The sequence below is a fragment of the Engraulis encrasicolus genome, chromosome 2 (genome assembly GCF_034702125.1).
Source record: "Engraulis encrasicolus isolate BLACKSEA-1 chromosome 2, IST_EnEncr_1.0, whole genome shotgun sequence".
NCBI classification, from domain to species: domain Eukaryota; kingdom Metazoa; phylum Chordata; class Actinopteri; order Clupeiformes; family Engraulidae; genus Engraulis; species Engraulis encrasicolus.
The window spans coordinates 44,191,043-44,208,542 of record NC_085858.1 but is presented as its reverse complement, the minus strand read 5'-3'; the positions used below and the strand labels follow the sequence as shown (position 1 = coordinate 44,208,542).

The following is a 17,500-nucleotide window of genomic DNA, read 5'->3' as shown; positions in this document are numbered from 1 at the left end:
ACACACACACACACACACACACACACACACACACACACACACACACTCACACACACACACACGCACACACACGCACACAAAGACACACACACACACACACACACGCACACACACACACACACACGCGCACACACACACACACGCACAGACGCAGACGCAGACGCACACGCACACACACATACACACACAGAGCACTTACCTTGAGTGTCATCTCCCCCACGAAGATGGCGGTAAAGATGTAATTAGATATGGTGAGGAACACCCGCTCCTGGAGAGAGAGAGAGGGGGGAGTGTGGAGAGGAGTAAGAAGAGGAATCAGAGATCAGAGGAGAGAGGGGGGGGTGATGGAGAGAAAGAAGAAGAGGAATACGGTGAGAGATACAGAAAGGGGCATTGAGACAGAGATAGAGAGAGAGTAAGACAGAGAGAGAGTAAGACAGAGAGAGAGAGAGAGAGAGAGAGAGAGAGAGAGAGAGAGAGAGAGAGAGAGAGAGAGAGAGAGAGAGAGAGAGAGAGAGAGAGAGAGAGAGTAAGACAGAGAGAGAGAGAGGGGAGTGAGAGGGACAGAAAGGGAGAGAGAGAGAGAGAGAGAGAGATGGAGATGGACAGGGAGAGGGAGAGGGAGAGGGAGGGAGAGAGAGAAGCATAGTGTGAGCAGTATGAACAGAGCAGCATGTTGATGTATGATGTGTCTATGTGAACAGCATGGAGCAACATCTATCACAGACGAGACGACGGATACTTAAACACCTAATGGGCTTTGTATTGTTTGTCATCATGATGATCATGATGATGATGATTATCGATGTTATAACAAAAAGGTGTAATTTGGCAAAACGTTTAACTTGTTGATCGTGTAACATATTGGTCGCTCCATGCTGACTTTTCACACAGCTGAAAGAAAACCAATTTGTCCTCCTGTGATTATGGACGACATGTAAACTTCTTTACGTAAGAGTGGAGTTCAGCCGTATACGGGGAACTTGCAGCACCTTGCAGGAAATTTAGACAAAACCTGGCCAAGAACATAAATCCTACTGCTGTATGTGTATAAATATAGGCTATGTCTCAAATCACGCACTTGTGTCAGTGCACTGACGGTCAGTGCACAGTGCACACAGTGCACTGAGGTCTTTAGTGCATGGTGTCGTGGAAAAATTTGAGCACTATGCACTGTGCCCTTGCTGGAGGTGACGGCTGAGCATGGCATTAGCTCGCCAAAATATCAGTTGGCTACTGTTTACAATGCACAGCGTCTGGGGCTTGAATTTCCATTTCCTTCACCCCAAAGGACAACAATCACACATGAAATACTTTGGTTGGCATGAAAAGGTTGGTGTCCCAACAACATTACTAACAGAATTAGGAGACTGTTGACCAAACTCTTCTATTGAACTGGATGCCTCATTTCCTCCGTGTCATTGTCAACATGGCCGCCGTTTAGTGCGTGCAGTGTCCATCATTCAAGCACTGCATTTTCCACCATTGTTAGGGGATCATCCTGGCACTTTCAGTGCACTGCCTCAACTGAAATTTTCAGCGAGAGCACCCTAGGCACTGAAAAACAGTGCCTGAAGTGCACAAGTGCGTGATTTGAGACGCAGCCATAGTTCCGGTTATATTTCTCCTTACTGTAGGTGTCAGCATATGAGTTTTAATGTCATATGCCCATTGTTGTAGTATTAAAACGTAACATTTACTTACATGAAAATAAACTTCATAATTAAACCATCCATAAAGTACAGTATCATATTGAACTGTACCCATTGATTTGCACTGTATTATTACCTCCGCCAAGGAGGTTATGTGATCGCCTGGGTTTCTGTGTTTGTTCGTTCGTTCGTGCGCTGCTATTTCAATGCCTGCCACAAGGTGCGCACGGTGAGCACTGAGCACCTTGCCTGATTATCATCATGGACTTGCCGCCGAAGGTGTTGCGTCACTAGGAGGGCGCAGCCTGGCTACTGAGCACCGGCGTGCCTGCGCCTTTCTGTGCAACAGGGAGAGAGTCTCCTTTGCGCCGCCAGCTCCAACACCAAGTGCATTTCATTTCACCTAAAAAGTTGTTCATCCGCATGCAGGAAACAATCCTGTCAAATTAATTACCACCGCTGCCAAAATATGGAATTTGTAATTGTGTTGGCCCATATGTTATCATTGCTGTTGCGAGATGTACAGTGACCACCCCCGCAGATCGTTTAGGTTCACAATGCTGTCGAATTAAGTACGTTGTCAAAAATATGGAATGTGATTGTGTAAGTTCACAATGCTGTTGTGGACTGTGACTGAGGTTCGCAATGCTGTCGAATTAATTAGGCTACCGTTGCCAAAATAATTTATGACTGTACGTTCACAATGCTGGTAAAATTCATTACATCCCCTTCGCTACATTTAAAGTTAACCCCAAGTTGTTTGCGAGATGGACCAGGATCAGAAAGCCCGACAGTCTGCATAATGGCCGAGCACCGGCGAATATTCCAATCGGGTGTGCCGCCAAAGCAATAAGGAAAAGGACTGTCTCCTTTGACGCCAGCTCCAAAACCATTGCTATCAACCTAAAAATGTGCTCATCAGCAGGCACCCTTTTGGCTACACCCTCGTTGAAGTTAACAAACAGTCCTGTGAAATGAATTACCGCTGCCTGCCTAAAATGTGTGTGAAGTGGAAGTGCACTGCTGTGAGATGGACAGTGACCACCGCAGATCATTTCGGTTGACAATAATGTCGAATTAATTAGGTAGGCTACCATCGCCAAAACAATATGGAATTTGTGGCTGTGCAAGTTCACAATGCTGGTCAAATGCATTACACTTCACTCAATTTAACCCCAGTTGCGAGATGGACCACAAAGCCCGACAGCAATGCCTAGACTGATTAACAACGGTGATAGTGATTTTCCTAGAATTAGGAAATGCCGCTTCACGCTTCAGCCGACAGCGCTAAGGCCAACCAGTGGCCCATGAGAATAATGCATACCATCGTAGGCAAAAAACAGGATTAACCATACGGTTGTCTGTGGTTGTTTCAGTTTTGTTGGTCAAAATCATTACATTCCCTTCACTAATCATAGGCCTACAGTTCTACTAGCGTGTGATCACAAGTTTTCAAAGCAGGTTGATTTTTATCTTGTAGTAAGCACAAGGCTGGATTAGGCTGATACAATTGGTATAATTCCACTTAGTCTTTAAAGTGTGATATGAAATAGCTGTGAAATTTTAAATGGTAATAAGGGCATGTTGCCAATCATCAAAAATGTTTATAACAATGTGACCAGCAACTTCTGACCTTCAATAAGTGCATTTATAGGACAGTGCATAGTAAGTTCACAATATAGCATGTAGCACTTTGCCAATACCACAATCACACAGGTGAACAAAACAGACCACAGTTAATCAAGGACATGGTAATTATAAAAAATACAGATATAATCTAGTTACAACTTGACTGTTTAATTCTCTGAACACACTAATGGTGTGTATAAACCTGCATAAATGACACAAATATCCCACTGTATGTGTCTAAAAACAAACTTAACTTCCTTGGCGGAGGTCTGCACACTCTGGGTGCATTTCTAGTTCAGTTTGTCTTCCATTTCATTACCTGCTCACTATGGATTCATGAGCAGAAGCTGTCTTAGCCATTACGCTGATTGACTGATATGTCTGACTGCTATGATTAATATATAGTTAGTGCTACAAATTGATCTAGACTGTGGCCTTATGCTAATAGTTCCAATCATAATAAGTTTTCATATTTCTTTAAGGTCTATCCACCCAAGATATGCACATTACAGTATGGTATGATATATGGTATATGGCATAGTTGAGCAAAAAACCCAGTCTGGTTACTTTGCCATTTGTGCTTGTGTAAATTCTTGATTTCATGGTAGTCTCTCTCCTATCGATTTCAGTTGAGCATGACGCATAGTGTGACAGCTTCCCATTTAGTTTTCTTTTTCTTTGTTTTGTTTTCTGCGTCTGTGGGAATTGGATCCCCGAGTTTGCTGTCGCCAGTCTGAGCCTATAAGTTCAGCCTCGTGATTGGTGGTCCACTGGTGTATTGAGCTGACAGCCGATCACCTGCACCTGCTCCGTTTTCCAGATGGCGTCGAGTGGAGAGGTCTGTTGGGTGTGTTTGTGCACACCATGCACATACACTGCTGGTATGTGGTCTGAATTTGATGTAGCATTTTTCAGTCAATAGTCTTGGTGTGTGACTCACTAACTGCTTTTGTTTCAGTATTTCCTGTTGCCTTTGCAGTTCCCCTTGGAGTTGACCTGCCTGATTTGAGATTTCAGTCTTTAGCTCGTTTCTCTCGTTTTCAGAACTAATCTTGGGTTTGAATGAAACATTATTTCTGAGATACGTAGAAAAGAGAGATATCCTGCACTTCACAATCTGGTGCGTCACGGCAAACGACTGGTAGATGCAGGGACAGAAAGTCACCGGAGCATCTTCAGATGTGGAAGCTTACTTGTTTTATTGGGCAGGTGCCAAGACTAACGTCACAACGTTCTCACGTCTTCTTCAGACGTCCTCAGTTTTCTTTCCCATTACTTCTGAGACATTTGTTTCTCTCATTTGTCCCTGGCTATGAGCTTGGTCGGGCCCCTTTAGCCCTGTGTACATCAGAGGCGAACTAAGCGACCTGCGCGGCAGAAGGCATTATTTCTCTATGGAGGGAAGGCGAAAAAAGCTACCAGAGCGAATTCGCCAGGAGCGAAGTTTCTTGAGCGACCAGAGCGAATTTTGACGATTAAGCTCAATCTAATCTCAAGCGAATTCGCTATGACGCGGTTCGGCGAAAACCAATTGGAACGTTCATATCGAGGAATGTCCCAGGATGTCAAGACAGAGCCATTATATGATCAGCTGAATCAAACATGTCAATGGCGCGTCCGGAGCAAATAAAGCGAATTCAGGGCGAAACGTCTTCAATCACCCCAGCTACCTGAGTCGCGTAGGTAGCGCTTGGTATACACGGGCCATTTGTCCGGTGGCTGTGACTCACCAGCACGGGCGTAGCAGCACAATCTGTGCCCTATGTACAATCAGCTCAAATGGACCTCCCCAGTCATATATTTTCATAAACCAGACTGTGTGTGGGCCCCCTATACACATGGGGCCCTGGTGACTTATTCACACATTACCCCCCTGAGCGACACCCCTGCTCACCAGGCTCCCCTGCAGGATCTTGGGTCTCTCCAGGGCCACAGTGATGCAGTTGGAGAAGATGAAGGCCAGCACCACATAGTCAAACAGCTTATGGGCTATAATGGACTGGCACATCAACCTGAACCTGTGGGGAGAGAGAGAGAGAGAGAGAGAGAGAGAGAGAGAGAGAGAGAGAGAGAGAAAGAAGAGAGAGAGAGAGAGAGAGAGAGAGAGAGAGAGAGAGAGAGAGAGGGGGAGAGGGAGAGAGAGAAGTGGAGATGGGAGACAAAGAGAATGAGAGAGAGAGAGAGAGAGAGAGAGAGAGAGAGAGAGAGAGAGAGAGAGAGAGAGAGAGAGAGAGAAGCGGAAATGGGAGAGAAGAAGAGGAGGTAGAGGAAAAACGTGTGAGAAAGCGAAAGGAGTGACAGAGATTAAGTACATGGTCACTGTATATAGATGGAGTCCTTGATCTAAGTAGAGTAGCCCATGGGAGGTTTCCAAATTTAGTGTAGCAGTGCTTCACTTCTTGGGCTGCTCGCACTACATCACCCTTGTGTTTTCACTGTTAAAGCCTGTGGCATGCACCAACTGGTACTGCAAATAGCAATGGTTAAATTGAGTCATTTCACAGGTACTTCTCTACTTGCACTGTTTGGTTTGACAAACAGCACTGTTTACAAACAGTGTCCACAAACAATGGTACACTGCCCGCTTGGTGCTGATCAATGACTTAATCAACCCCCAAACAACCTCGTCCCGCCATTGATCAATGGAGCGTATTCGGGGGCAGATGGGGATAGGTAGGCCACCCAAAGTAGTGTAATACAATGCCCAGAGAATGTACAGAGTCCGTGATGTAGGCCTACGCACTGTATTTGGTCTACTGGAATAAAACACAAAATTCTATATTGTTCAGTGTTAGGTAAACATCTTTAGTTAACCCATTGACGCCTAAAGCACCTGCAAAAAAGGGTGCTGAATGCCTGAGCCCCTCTTAAGAAACGCTGCCCTCAGCCTATAACAACCTAAATATCTCAGCTTCTGAAGCACATCAAAATATGCACTAAGTTGCATTTAAACGCTAAGACCCTCATCTTTCCATCTATCCAATGGATGTCGACTGTACTGTATGTCTTGTGTACATGCTGTGTGTGCACAGCACTAGTATACAATCCCATGGTCACTGAACTACACTAGAATAGAACAAGCTTCTGAATGGGTTTTCATTATCTTCCACATTTGAAACCATTCAAATAGCTAACGTAAGACCACACCAGACCATTAATCATTAGATTCATTTGCATTCCCATGCATGGGCAAGTGCCCTTACTAAATGAGGAGTTCAGATGCAAAACCCCCTAACTCCATTTCTGAAGACCTACACTTCTATATTTTTAGAGAACCCTGTTGTTGGTTTGGTTTACATGTATGTACTTGATAATACATATAAATAGTTATATTACATAAATAAAAAAATTAAAAAAAATGCAATTTTGATAGCTTTGTATTAAATAAAAATTAATTATGATTATTTTCTGAAATGGCACTTAGGGGGTTTTGCATCTGAACTCTTCAAATGTAAAAGATGTTTCTTATGGCGGAGTTAATCACAAATGCATCTACTGTACCTTGTGAAGTGGAGGAGACGCGCTCACACTATCGCCTAATGATTAACAGAGTTCTTAACTGGGTGCTGAGTCCCACATAAAACATCGATAAGTGAGTGAAGCGAAGGACAGCACATTTCAGATTTTTCTTTCTTTATTCGCCTAAGCCACCACCGGTAAAAATCGCTTCCTACCTGCCCCGCATCCCCTCTCTGGTCTGAAATAGGCCTAATGGACCTAGCTCGGACCTAGCAGCCTCCTACTGTATAAGCCAGGGGTAATGGAATCTTAGAAAATACATTTGCAAAACGTCATAAAAAGTTATATTCAGGGGACCTAGAGAGGGTGGGGTATGTGTTAAAGGGACACTGTGCGGGATTTTTTGTTGATTATTTCCAGAATCCATGCTACCCATTCACTAATGTTACCTTTTTCATGAATATTTACCACCACCATCAAATTCAAAGTGTTCATTATGACTGGAAAAATTGCACGTTTCATACATGAAAAGGGGGATCTTCTCCATGGTCCGCCATTTTGAATTTCCAGAAATAGCCATTTTTAGCTGTAAAGCTGACTGTACTTGGGCCATACTAGAACATTTTAATTTATTACTCAGTGAACTTACATGAAAAGATCAAATTTGACAATAGGCAGCCCAGTTTCAAGGAGCAGCATAGTTACAGTACCTTTTTTGACCATTTCTTGCACATTGTCCCTTTAATGTTTTAATCATTATAGGCCTAAAGTGCAAGGGGAAATCCTGGTTGGTGTTCATAGTATGGTCCTCGGAGGACTTTTACGACCCTCGGATGAATTTGAAGTGGCCCCTCGAATGAAAAAGGTTCCCCACCATGGTATAAGTTGTAGTTTAGGTGCCACATGAGACAGGATGAGGACTTGCCTGTTCTGAGGAGAGAAGAGGTAAACAGACCAGTCTTCACGAGCTTCACACCATTCGGGACGGTACACCTCTATCATCTTCTGGATCCGAAAACATAGACTCTGATGAACACAGTGAAAAGAAAACCAGGTAAAAGCTTTATTTGGATAAAGCCATTGCGTGCAAATGATTTGTTGATGTGCACTTTTATTACACATAATGATCAGACCTGTGGCTTAGCGCCAAATTTTTACCAACTCACAAGGGGGCAACAGATGGTTAAGAGATCAGCAACGCCTGGATAGCAACATCTGGCATCAATAAAAGAAACTCTTAATCAGTTATGTCTCTATGAAAAAACATCTACACCTATCCAGGCCTTCTATCCCTTTTTAATAGATTAATTTAATTTAACAGATTAATAAAATTGGACCAAATAAAACCGTTTTTGAATTAAAAAAAAAAGACTGGATCAAAGGCTCCAGCACTTCAAATCGGCTGTTGTTCCCTCTACAGAGAGCCCAGTGCCCCTGTTTTAGACAGAGTAGGAAAAACAGCTGCTACCTGCGCTGACTACAAAACGTGGCCAACATGATTGATATCCTCTGTAAATAATTTATGAAAGTCTAATTCGGTTGGAGGTTAAATCGTGGCTTCTGAAATAATTCTACCTTCCTTTTTTTGCCAATTGGATTTCAAGTCCCTGTGGAAATGGTGCTAATTCCTCTTTTTAATTGCTCACACACAAAAGCCAGAGTTGTAAAAATTAAAATCAGATAGCTCACGAACCATCTGCTTGCATCTCATTGTGAATGTGAGATATTAATTAAAATCATGCTCTGCTCTTTGTTTTCCTGGTGTGGGCTCTCTCTCTCAGGCTTGGGTTTTGTACAGTAAATCTCCCAGAGGACATTCTGAAGAGCTTCCAAATGGCTCTCTCGGCAAAAAAGACACTCCAGAGCGCACCGCTCGCAACAAAATGCTGCTGCAGTGCTCGTCCCAAAGGCACATATTTACACGATCAGGGCCTGCTACACGATCACAATCCAAGGAGCAATCAGAAGAATACAGCCTCGATTTTGTGCAACTGTTTCATTAAAAATAAATGTGTGAGCCATTACGCAAGTGTGTGTGTGCACAACTGCGAGACGTACACGCATCTATGAACTCTGCTGTGAATTTGCAATTGTTTAAAAAAACGAGAGTTTTTGCCTGTCTGGCTCTCTCAACATATGAATTATGAATAGATGTATTCGTCTGGTAGACTCTCTCCTCCAAACAACACTATACAGCAGTCTAGTAACCTCATTCCATATTTGTCCTCCTGACAAAAAAACACCTCTGCTCCTCTCTTTATTATATAAGATGGTAACACTTTACTGTACTTGACGCCGGTGTCATAAGCACGTCATTACAGTGTCATAATAGTGTCATGACACAGTCGTAGATAAGTGACATTCGGTGATAAGTGCCATGGGCAAAGATAACCCAAGGTTGTCTTTGCCATAACCGAATGTCACTTAAGGCCAACAGTCATGACATGTTTATGGCATGGACATAATGTTTATTATGACACATGCATAACTGTGCCGTGACGCTATTATGTAAGGGTTAACGTTCGGCGAGAAGGCCGCTACCGTGGAATAGCAGCACGACAGAGAGAATCTTTAGACCCCGACGCGGAGCGGAGGGGTCTTGTTCTCTCTGAAGTGCTGCTATTCCACAAAGCGACCGACTCGCCGAAAGTTAACCCGCTTATTATATGGATATACTTAAATGATTCACACATGCGGGGACATTTCTTTAGACCTATTCAGGGCTCTAAATTAACACACGCCAACACGCCAAACACGGGTGAAAATTCATTTTGGCTAGTAGAAAAAAATACCTACCCGCCAATTTGGCTAGTAGCGCCCGAGTACAGTAACTTATGAACGGTAAACCGCTGCTCTGATGAACGTTATACGGCGAGATTTCCTACATTACCCATGGACACTAGCGTCACGAGGTAGCCTCCCACCGTGGGCTTTCCAGTGCATCGAGCGTCAACTCCATGCTGTTGCGCGCGCCAGGATTGAAAATATTTCAGACGACCATCCAGCCTTCTGTCAGCTAAGCTGCGCTCACACTATTCTGACAGGCAGCTCTCCTCCTATGCTCTCGTCGCTTTCGCTACAACCTTTTTAACGTCAGTACTGCTATTATTACTATATGAACCTTGCTGTAACAGGCTGCATTTTTAAGCAGCGAGACCCTGACCGTTTCAATAACAGGACTTACGCAGATTATGCATAGCGCTACTTCTGTTGTGTAGACGTTTTGTGCGAGTGATGAGAATGTGGCGGGGGTTAGAGCAAGGTTCTGTGTGTTGGTGAATGCTAGTAGTAATTGTAAATAGTGACGTTAAAAATGAGTGGTTGTGGAACGAAATAGCGACCAGGGCAGAGGAGAGCCGACTGTCAGAGTGTGACCGTAGCTGTCAGTTCAGTTGTCTTCTGAAATGTTCAGAGTCCTGGCGCAACTAAGTTGGAAAGCCCACGCCATCGAAAGAAAAAAAAATCAACCAACGACGAAGCTATGGAAGTAAGTAACAAAGGAAGCGGAAAGATTCCCGAGATATATTTACTTTTAATTAAACTAGGCTTCTTGTCATTTTGTAGAGGTAGAGAAGAGCTCCTCCTCTCTCCTCTCCTTTTCCTCTCATCTCTTCTCCTTCCTTGGGGTGTGCGTATGTGAGGTTTTGTAGTGTTTGGCTGTGTGCTTGGTTACTGTAGGCCTATGTTAAAGGTCTGTTATGTGAGTGGCTTGTGTGATGTGATTCAGCTGTTTACAGAGGAATTGAACAAAAAACTAATCAAATTAATTAGGCCTAAGTAATGAAAGTAAAAAATAAAGCAGAAGTAAACAAATAATGAAAAAATATATAGCCTATAATATGCTTATTATGTAGGCATATAGTAGCCTATGCAGGCCTATAGTGTATCTGTGTTGTAGAAACAGTTGGACAAAATGACCATTTAATTAGAAAAAAAAACTAGCCTAATGCATAGTTTATTTTGGTGAGATAAAAAAATGGCTTGTTGAACTTCTGTTTGGCTGGTAAGAAAAAATATCCACTAGCCAAATTGGCTGGTGGTGGAAAAAGTTAATTTAGAGCCCTGGACCTATTTAATGTTAAGATTGTTGCTGCGCAAAACAAAACAGTGCCGTTGTGGAACACCGCTAGGCAACAGCTAGGTAGGCTAGCCAGGACAACAGGTGTTGTCTATCACAGCAGCTGATTAGAGTGACAAAAGACCGGACCCCCTGCGGAGTGATATGAAACATTCGCTTTAGCCACTGACTTGTATACAAGCCAGTGGCTTTAGCAGTGAACGTCTTGTTGCCATTGACAGCGGTAGCCTGGACAACGGGTGCTGTCTATCACAGCAGCTGATTAGAGTCTTGTTGAAAAGTCGCTTTAGCAGTGAAAAGTCTTGTTGCCATTGACAGCGGTCTGTTATAGACCAACCCGTCCGTTATCGAAAAATAACAGACGTCCGAACGTTGGGGAGCCCCGTTGAAATGAATGGAGCATTCGACAGATGACGTCACAACCATATAATAAGACAATATAATGACATGCTTATGACACCGGCGTCAAGTAAAGTGTTACCGATTAGATTTTGCACAGACAGCACAATCGATCGAATATCCCAGACTCACATAGTCCAGCTCGTCGTCAAGGTCCTCCCTGTCTTTGCTTCTTGTGTTGACCTGTGGGTACACTTCAGCCAGAAGCCTCTGCTGAGGCGTTTTGCCATTGCAGTCCAGGTGCTCCCCACCCACGCCCACGCCCACGCCCCCCGCTGTGCCTCCTGGCGGCCCCTCCGAGAAGCTCTTCTTGCGTGGCGCGTGGCCGTGAAGAGGGGGCAGGGGAGGCCCCAGCGTCTGTCCCGGCGGCGCCGGCACCTGCAACAGCTCTGGCAGCTCCAGGGAGTAGGCGCGGCGCTCGCGGCGAGGGTAGAGGTGGCGCGAGAGGAGGTGCGGAGGGAGTTGGAGGGGAGGCGGCGACAGGAGGGACTCCTGCTCTGCCAGATAGGACTGCTGGGCGCTACGCAGCCGGAGGCTTCCTCCGATGCCACCTCCACCACCACCACCACCAGCTCCATTGCCACTTCCACCGCCTACGCCCACCCCCACGGCCCGGTTGGCCTGGCCCAAGCTGTTCCAACTGGAGCGCCGGTTCCAGACCGCCTGGGGGAGAGGCCGGCCCCAGGTGTGGTACAACGAGCCACGTCCCGGACACTGGTGGGGGAGAAGAGAGGGAAATCAAGTAAGGTAGTGGTGCGCACATCCAAAATGCAGGTGCAGGACAAAAAAGTAAAATACTATGAAAATAAAGGTTGAATGTCCGCACACTGCTCCCGTTTTGCTTTTGCTTTTTTATTTTACCAAGTACTTGGAGAAGAAAGGAAGCCATGCCCAGGAGGACAGTCATTAGTTAGCTCACTGTTATCAATTATACATGCAGGATGAAAGGCCTGTCAAGGCGAATGAAAGATCTGCAATAAAAAAGGTTTGCCTTTCAGGGTTTCATCTCAGCAACACAGAGATCCAAAAATTATGACCACAGTATGTAAACTGTGGAATTAACTATTCATTAACTTACACACATTTAACATTTAAATAAAACATGTTACCTAATGCTAATACTTTTTCATGTCTGTTAAAAAAAAAACGTTTAAAAGGATTTTTGAGGGTTTTGTGGTTGAACAATCAGTCTACATAACTTGACAAATGCTGATGTACGGTACAGTAAACCCACAACCTCACAAGCAGGGCTGTAACCAGACATTTTCAAATACCGAGGTCAAATACTGCATGCTGCGCTGCATACTGCACATTTAGAATGCTTCAAACACTTCAGTCAAACTCTTAAGTTTGTTTTCATTAATTACTGTCTTGAGGATAAATGGGGGTGGCATATACAAACTGAATTCATCATTGTTGATCATATATCGATATTCATCATATATACATTTTACATTACTGATAAAAAATACAGAGGACATGACCTCTGTGTCCTCAATGGTAGCTACGGCTATACTCACAAGTGGCAGGCCAACACTTCTGATGAAGGGTACGTTGTCTGCAATGTCATGATAAAAAAAGTAACAGGAGCCTTGGTGTCACGTAACCTTATTTTAGTTTTCTTTGTTTAATATACTTAGTCCAGAACCTAGTAGTACATGCATGTGCATGTTTCCGTTTAGTTCATCAGACTAACACTGAACAGTGTTAATACTTTTGCATGTCTCTTAGAAGGCTTTTTGAGGGCTTGTTAGAGAACGACCAAAGTTTTATATAGCCCACATCTTTCCCCTATGGGAACACTTACCAGTGGCCTTTGCTCCATGGTAGCTCGTCCCAGCGAGGTGACGCTGCTCTTGCGGGAGCCCAGGGCGAAGGCGAGGCGCTCCGCAGGGTACAGCCCCAGGGGCGGCCCCACGGCCAGATCCAGGTGTCCGTTGGGGGTCAGGGTGCAGATCTTGGGGTCTGTGGAGGGCCAAGAACATTACATTACATTACATTACATTTACGTTAAATGATACTTAGCTGACGCGTTTATGCAAGCCGACTCACAATCAAGGATGCACAGCACAGGGTATTGGTTACAGCTCTCAGAGTAATCCGAGGTCAGGTGTTCAAGGGGCACTGAAGCCATGGACAAAGGTGGGGAGAGATAATGGTGGGACTCAAACCTGCAACCCTCTGAACTGAAGTCCGACTCTCTAAACACCGGGGCCACGGCCTCTCCAGAACATTATCTAGACACAGTGGTATATCAATCTTTTTTTGGATATTAAATCAATTTTATGCCCACCCAAAGCTGACCAATTTCAATTGAGCGATACAAATTTGAAGGACAGACAGAGGAAAAGAGAGGAGCCTCGTCATAGAATGCTATGTGGTCTAGGCTAGCATTGCAGATTGCAGAAGGTGGGGGCAGTTACAGGGCTTCATTATTGGTAAGTTGAGCACTGTACACCTGTATAGGTGTGCGCCGTTTATTTCGTATGAATCTAAAAGTTGTCTGCTTCCCTTTCATGCTGTGGCTGTAAAATAGCAAACTGAAAGGGAGATGCTGTATTGGTGCATGCTGCATGCTGTATTGTTGGTTGTCTGTGCACTTGGATTAAAGGCAAACATATACATATTGAAAGTACCACCAGACCACCACCACCATAGAAACAAGGATAGACAGTGTGACAAATCGGGGAAAACACAGAGATCAAGAAAGAGGGACACTCATCTACGTAATGCTGGGGTAAAATTATGTACAAAAAACCCTGACCTGATTCATATTTGATGCCCCCCTCATACTTACGACTCTACAAGCCTATATCGGAAAAAGCTGTACAACAACTTGTCAGTTTATCTTGAGTCAGTCAGCCAGAGCAACCTGCATGTATTATTCAGAGTGTACTTTACGAAATAAATAAAATAAATAACTTTTTTTCAAGACAAGAATTTACATGGCTGGGCAACTCCCTGTTCTGGGTAATGAGATGAAAACACAGCAAATGTTTTTGTCTGAGGATAACAGGGAGAGAGAGAAAGGACAAACGAGATGAGAAATAAGCTACATTTTTCTTTCAGAGCACTCTGGTGTTTTCAAGGGCTTATTCCGGTGTGATATTTGGGTCAGCAGAGGCACAGAAGCACGGGATGCAAAACGGTAATTTGCAATCATCCAGCCGTGCAATAAGCCAGCCAGCCAGCGCCAGGTGGGAAGGAGAAGGGAGGGTGGTGTGACACCTGGAAATAAAGCCTTGACCCCCCGCCACGGCCCCGCGCTTTAGTGCTGCTGCTCCTGCTTAGCCCCTGCCTACTCATCTCTCATGCTGTTAAGTGTGTGTGTGTGTGTGTGTGTGTGTGTGTGTGTGTGTGTGTGTGTGTGTGTGTGTGTGTGTGTGTGTGTGTGTGTGTGTGTGTGTGTGCTGGAAGTGTTTATACACATAGTACACCACACACACACACACACACACACACACACACACACACACACACACACACACACACACACACACACACACACACACACACACACACACACACACACACACACACACACACTAGCGCGCGCGTGCCAACCTGACAGCTGGAGGGGGTCCTTCTGCTTGTCGGTCTCCTCGAAGTTGCATGAGGACCTGTCCTCGTCGGAATAGGAGCGGTTGGCATCTCCCTGGAGCAGGAGGAGAGGAGGAGAAACCAGGAAAACACACAAGACACCCATGAGATACACACAATACGGACACATACAGACACACGCACACGCACACATACACGTTCACACACACTTCAAATTGGGGGGGTCAGGCGCCTCAGAATGGGCTGTCAACTTCACTTCATGATTCACATCTTCAGAGGAAACTTATTCTGCGTTTCTTCCATTTTTCCTGTGCTCACTCACAAACAGGTGCATGCACAGCACACTCACTTTGATGGACACACACACATAGATTCACGCACGCACGCACGCACGCACGCACGCATGCACGCACACACGCACGCACGCACGCACACACACACACACACACACACACACACACACACACACCTCCTGCCTGCTCTATGTTAGCCTGTAAGCCTATTTTACTGGAAGCCCCATAACGCCAGTCAGCACTGCCTCAGAGCAGGCAGTGCAGCAATTCAGTCTGAATAACATGCTCCTTACTCTCATAGTCTGCAGGTGACTATATCACTCACTGACACACATTCACTCACCCAGAGACCTGTTTACACCAGCACACCTGCTGCAAACACTGACTTGAAGATTATTTATTAAAAAAGAAATAGATGTAGGTTAAAACAAATACATTAAGATATTCATAAAGGTTGTGTGAATAATGATTCTTCTACCACAACTGGTGATCTCAGTTAGCAACATGAGATCCTTCCACAGCTTCTGAAAAGCTTTCATCCTCTCAGCGTCCTGTTTCTGTATCCATGTACTCCAAACGCGAGGGACATTGTTATCATAAAGACAGTGAGTGGCTCTGACCGTGCAACCCCCAAAAAAATAAAAAAATCGGCAGCTTGGTTACCAGGCAACCCAACCTGGAGCTGAGCCTGATTCCGCTCGCTCTTGCTCTCGCTCTCGCTCTCTCCCAGTCCCTGCTCTTCTCCTATCCCCCCCCCCTCTCCTCTCGCTCTCTCCCTACTCTTCTCCTATCGCCCCTCTCTCCTCTCTCGCTCTCTCCCTGCTCTTCTCCTATCCCCTCTCTCTCCTCTCGCCCTGCTCTTCTCCTATCCCCTCTCTCTCGCTCTCTCCCTGCTCTTCTCCTATCGCCCCTCTCTCCTCTCGCTCTCTCCCTACTCTTCTCCTATCGCCCCTCTCTCCTCTCTCGCTCTCTCCCTGCTCTTCTCCTATCCCCTCTCTCTCCTCTCTCCTCTCGCCCTGCTCTTCTCCTATTCCCTCTCTCTCCTCTCTCCTCTCTCCCTGCTCTTCTCCTATCCCCCCTCTCAACTCTCGCTCTCTCCCTGCTCTTCTCCAATCCCCTCTCTCTCCTTTCTCCTCTCTCCCTGCTCTTCTCCTATCCCCCCTCTCAACTCTCGCTCTCTCCCTGCTCTTCTCCAATCCCCTCTCTCTCCTCACACAGGGCGCACGGGGTCGCTCAGTTTCGCCTAAGCCTCTGAGCAGAGGAAGGATTAATGGATGGGTAGGAGGGGAGGGCAGGACGGGGAGGTGGGAGAAGGAGGTGGCCCTTTCGCCTGGAGCTCTCAGGCCAGGGCTGGACTGGCCATCTGGTATACCGGGCATTTCCCGGTGGGCCCTGCACCCTCGTGGGCCCTTATATTCAGAAATGTTACAAACATTTGTATTTTCAATTCTGAAAATAGGGACCCATAAGGGTGCGGGGCCCACCGGTGACTCAGTTCTGTGCTTCTAATTATGAGGGGCCCCTTTAGGCCAAAAATGCCCGGGCCCTATTTTCCCCCCTAGCTCAGCCCTGGTAGGAGGGGAGGGAGGTGGGAGAGGGAGGTGGGCCTTGTGCCTGGAGCTCATCCTTGGTTTCGCCCTCAGGCAGTTAGAGCTGCAGGTAGAGCAGCTTAGCCTGCTGTCTCCACCGCATGGAGCCAGTGTTGCCAGATTGGGCTGTTTCCCGCCCAATTGGGCTGCTTAGGATGGCTATGTGCGGGTAAAAATGGCATTTAGCAGAAAAACCCGCCCAATTTTTGCCATAGAAATCAATAGAATTGGGCAGGATTTTGTACTCCTAGGCAGGTTTTGAGCATTTTTTTGGGCTGGAAATCATCAGCCTCATCTGGCAGCCCTGCATGGAGCACAATCTCGCTTTACTTTGTGTTTACTAAGAGCTTCTTGGATGCTGGAAGCAAGGCATATGTTCTACTTCAGCTTGCAGCTGGGTGGTTTCAGCTATTGGTCTCTTTTCGCTTCATGAACCTGATCTCACAGCAAAACGTTGTATTACATTACATTGCATTCCACGTAGCACACGTTTACGGTTCAGCATTAGGAATCATCAGCTCAGCCTGCAGCTGTCATGAACCACAATCTCGCTTCACAGTATTTACTGCCTAAGAGTCCGCATACAGAGTCTCGAAGGCATAAAGTATGTTACATATTTCTAGCAGCTGCTTATTTACTGCTGGCCAGGCCTGGGGTGCATTTCTCAAAAGCATAGTTGTTAGACTGTTAGCAACTTGGATAGTTGCCAATGGGAAATTGCATTGAAAACAAGATTGAAAGTTAGCAACTATGTATTAGAGAAATGCACCCCTGATGCATTAGCTGGCTTGATTTCACATTTCATGTCTGACCTTGCAGTATTTCATTACAATACATTAC

The 17,500-nt window shown here is 45.5% G+C and overlaps 1 protein-coding gene across 1 annotated transcript in view; it reads right to left on the bottom strand.

Annotated features, from left to right (window-relative positions):
• Positions 1-17,500, bottom strand: part of LOC134464840 (voltage-dependent T-type calcium channel subunit alpha-1I-like) — a 294,648-nt gene that overhangs the window by 69,598 nt on the left and 207,550 nt on the right. The window contains exons 16-22 of the mRNA XM_063218175.1: positions 14,782-14,872; positions 13,025-13,182; positions 11,802-11,931; positions 11,350-11,756; positions 7,666-7,766; positions 5,176-5,299; positions 200-268 (exon numbers count right to left, since the gene is read on the bottom strand). Coding sequence (XP_063074245.1) covers positions 200-268; positions 5,176-5,299; positions 7,666-7,766; positions 11,350-11,756; positions 11,802-11,931; positions 13,025-13,182; positions 14,782-14,872 — 1,080 coding nt within the window. The remainder of the gene's footprint in view (positions 1-199; positions 269-5,175; positions 5,300-7,665; positions 7,767-11,349; positions 11,757-11,801; positions 11,932-13,024; positions 13,183-14,781; positions 14,873-17,500) is intronic.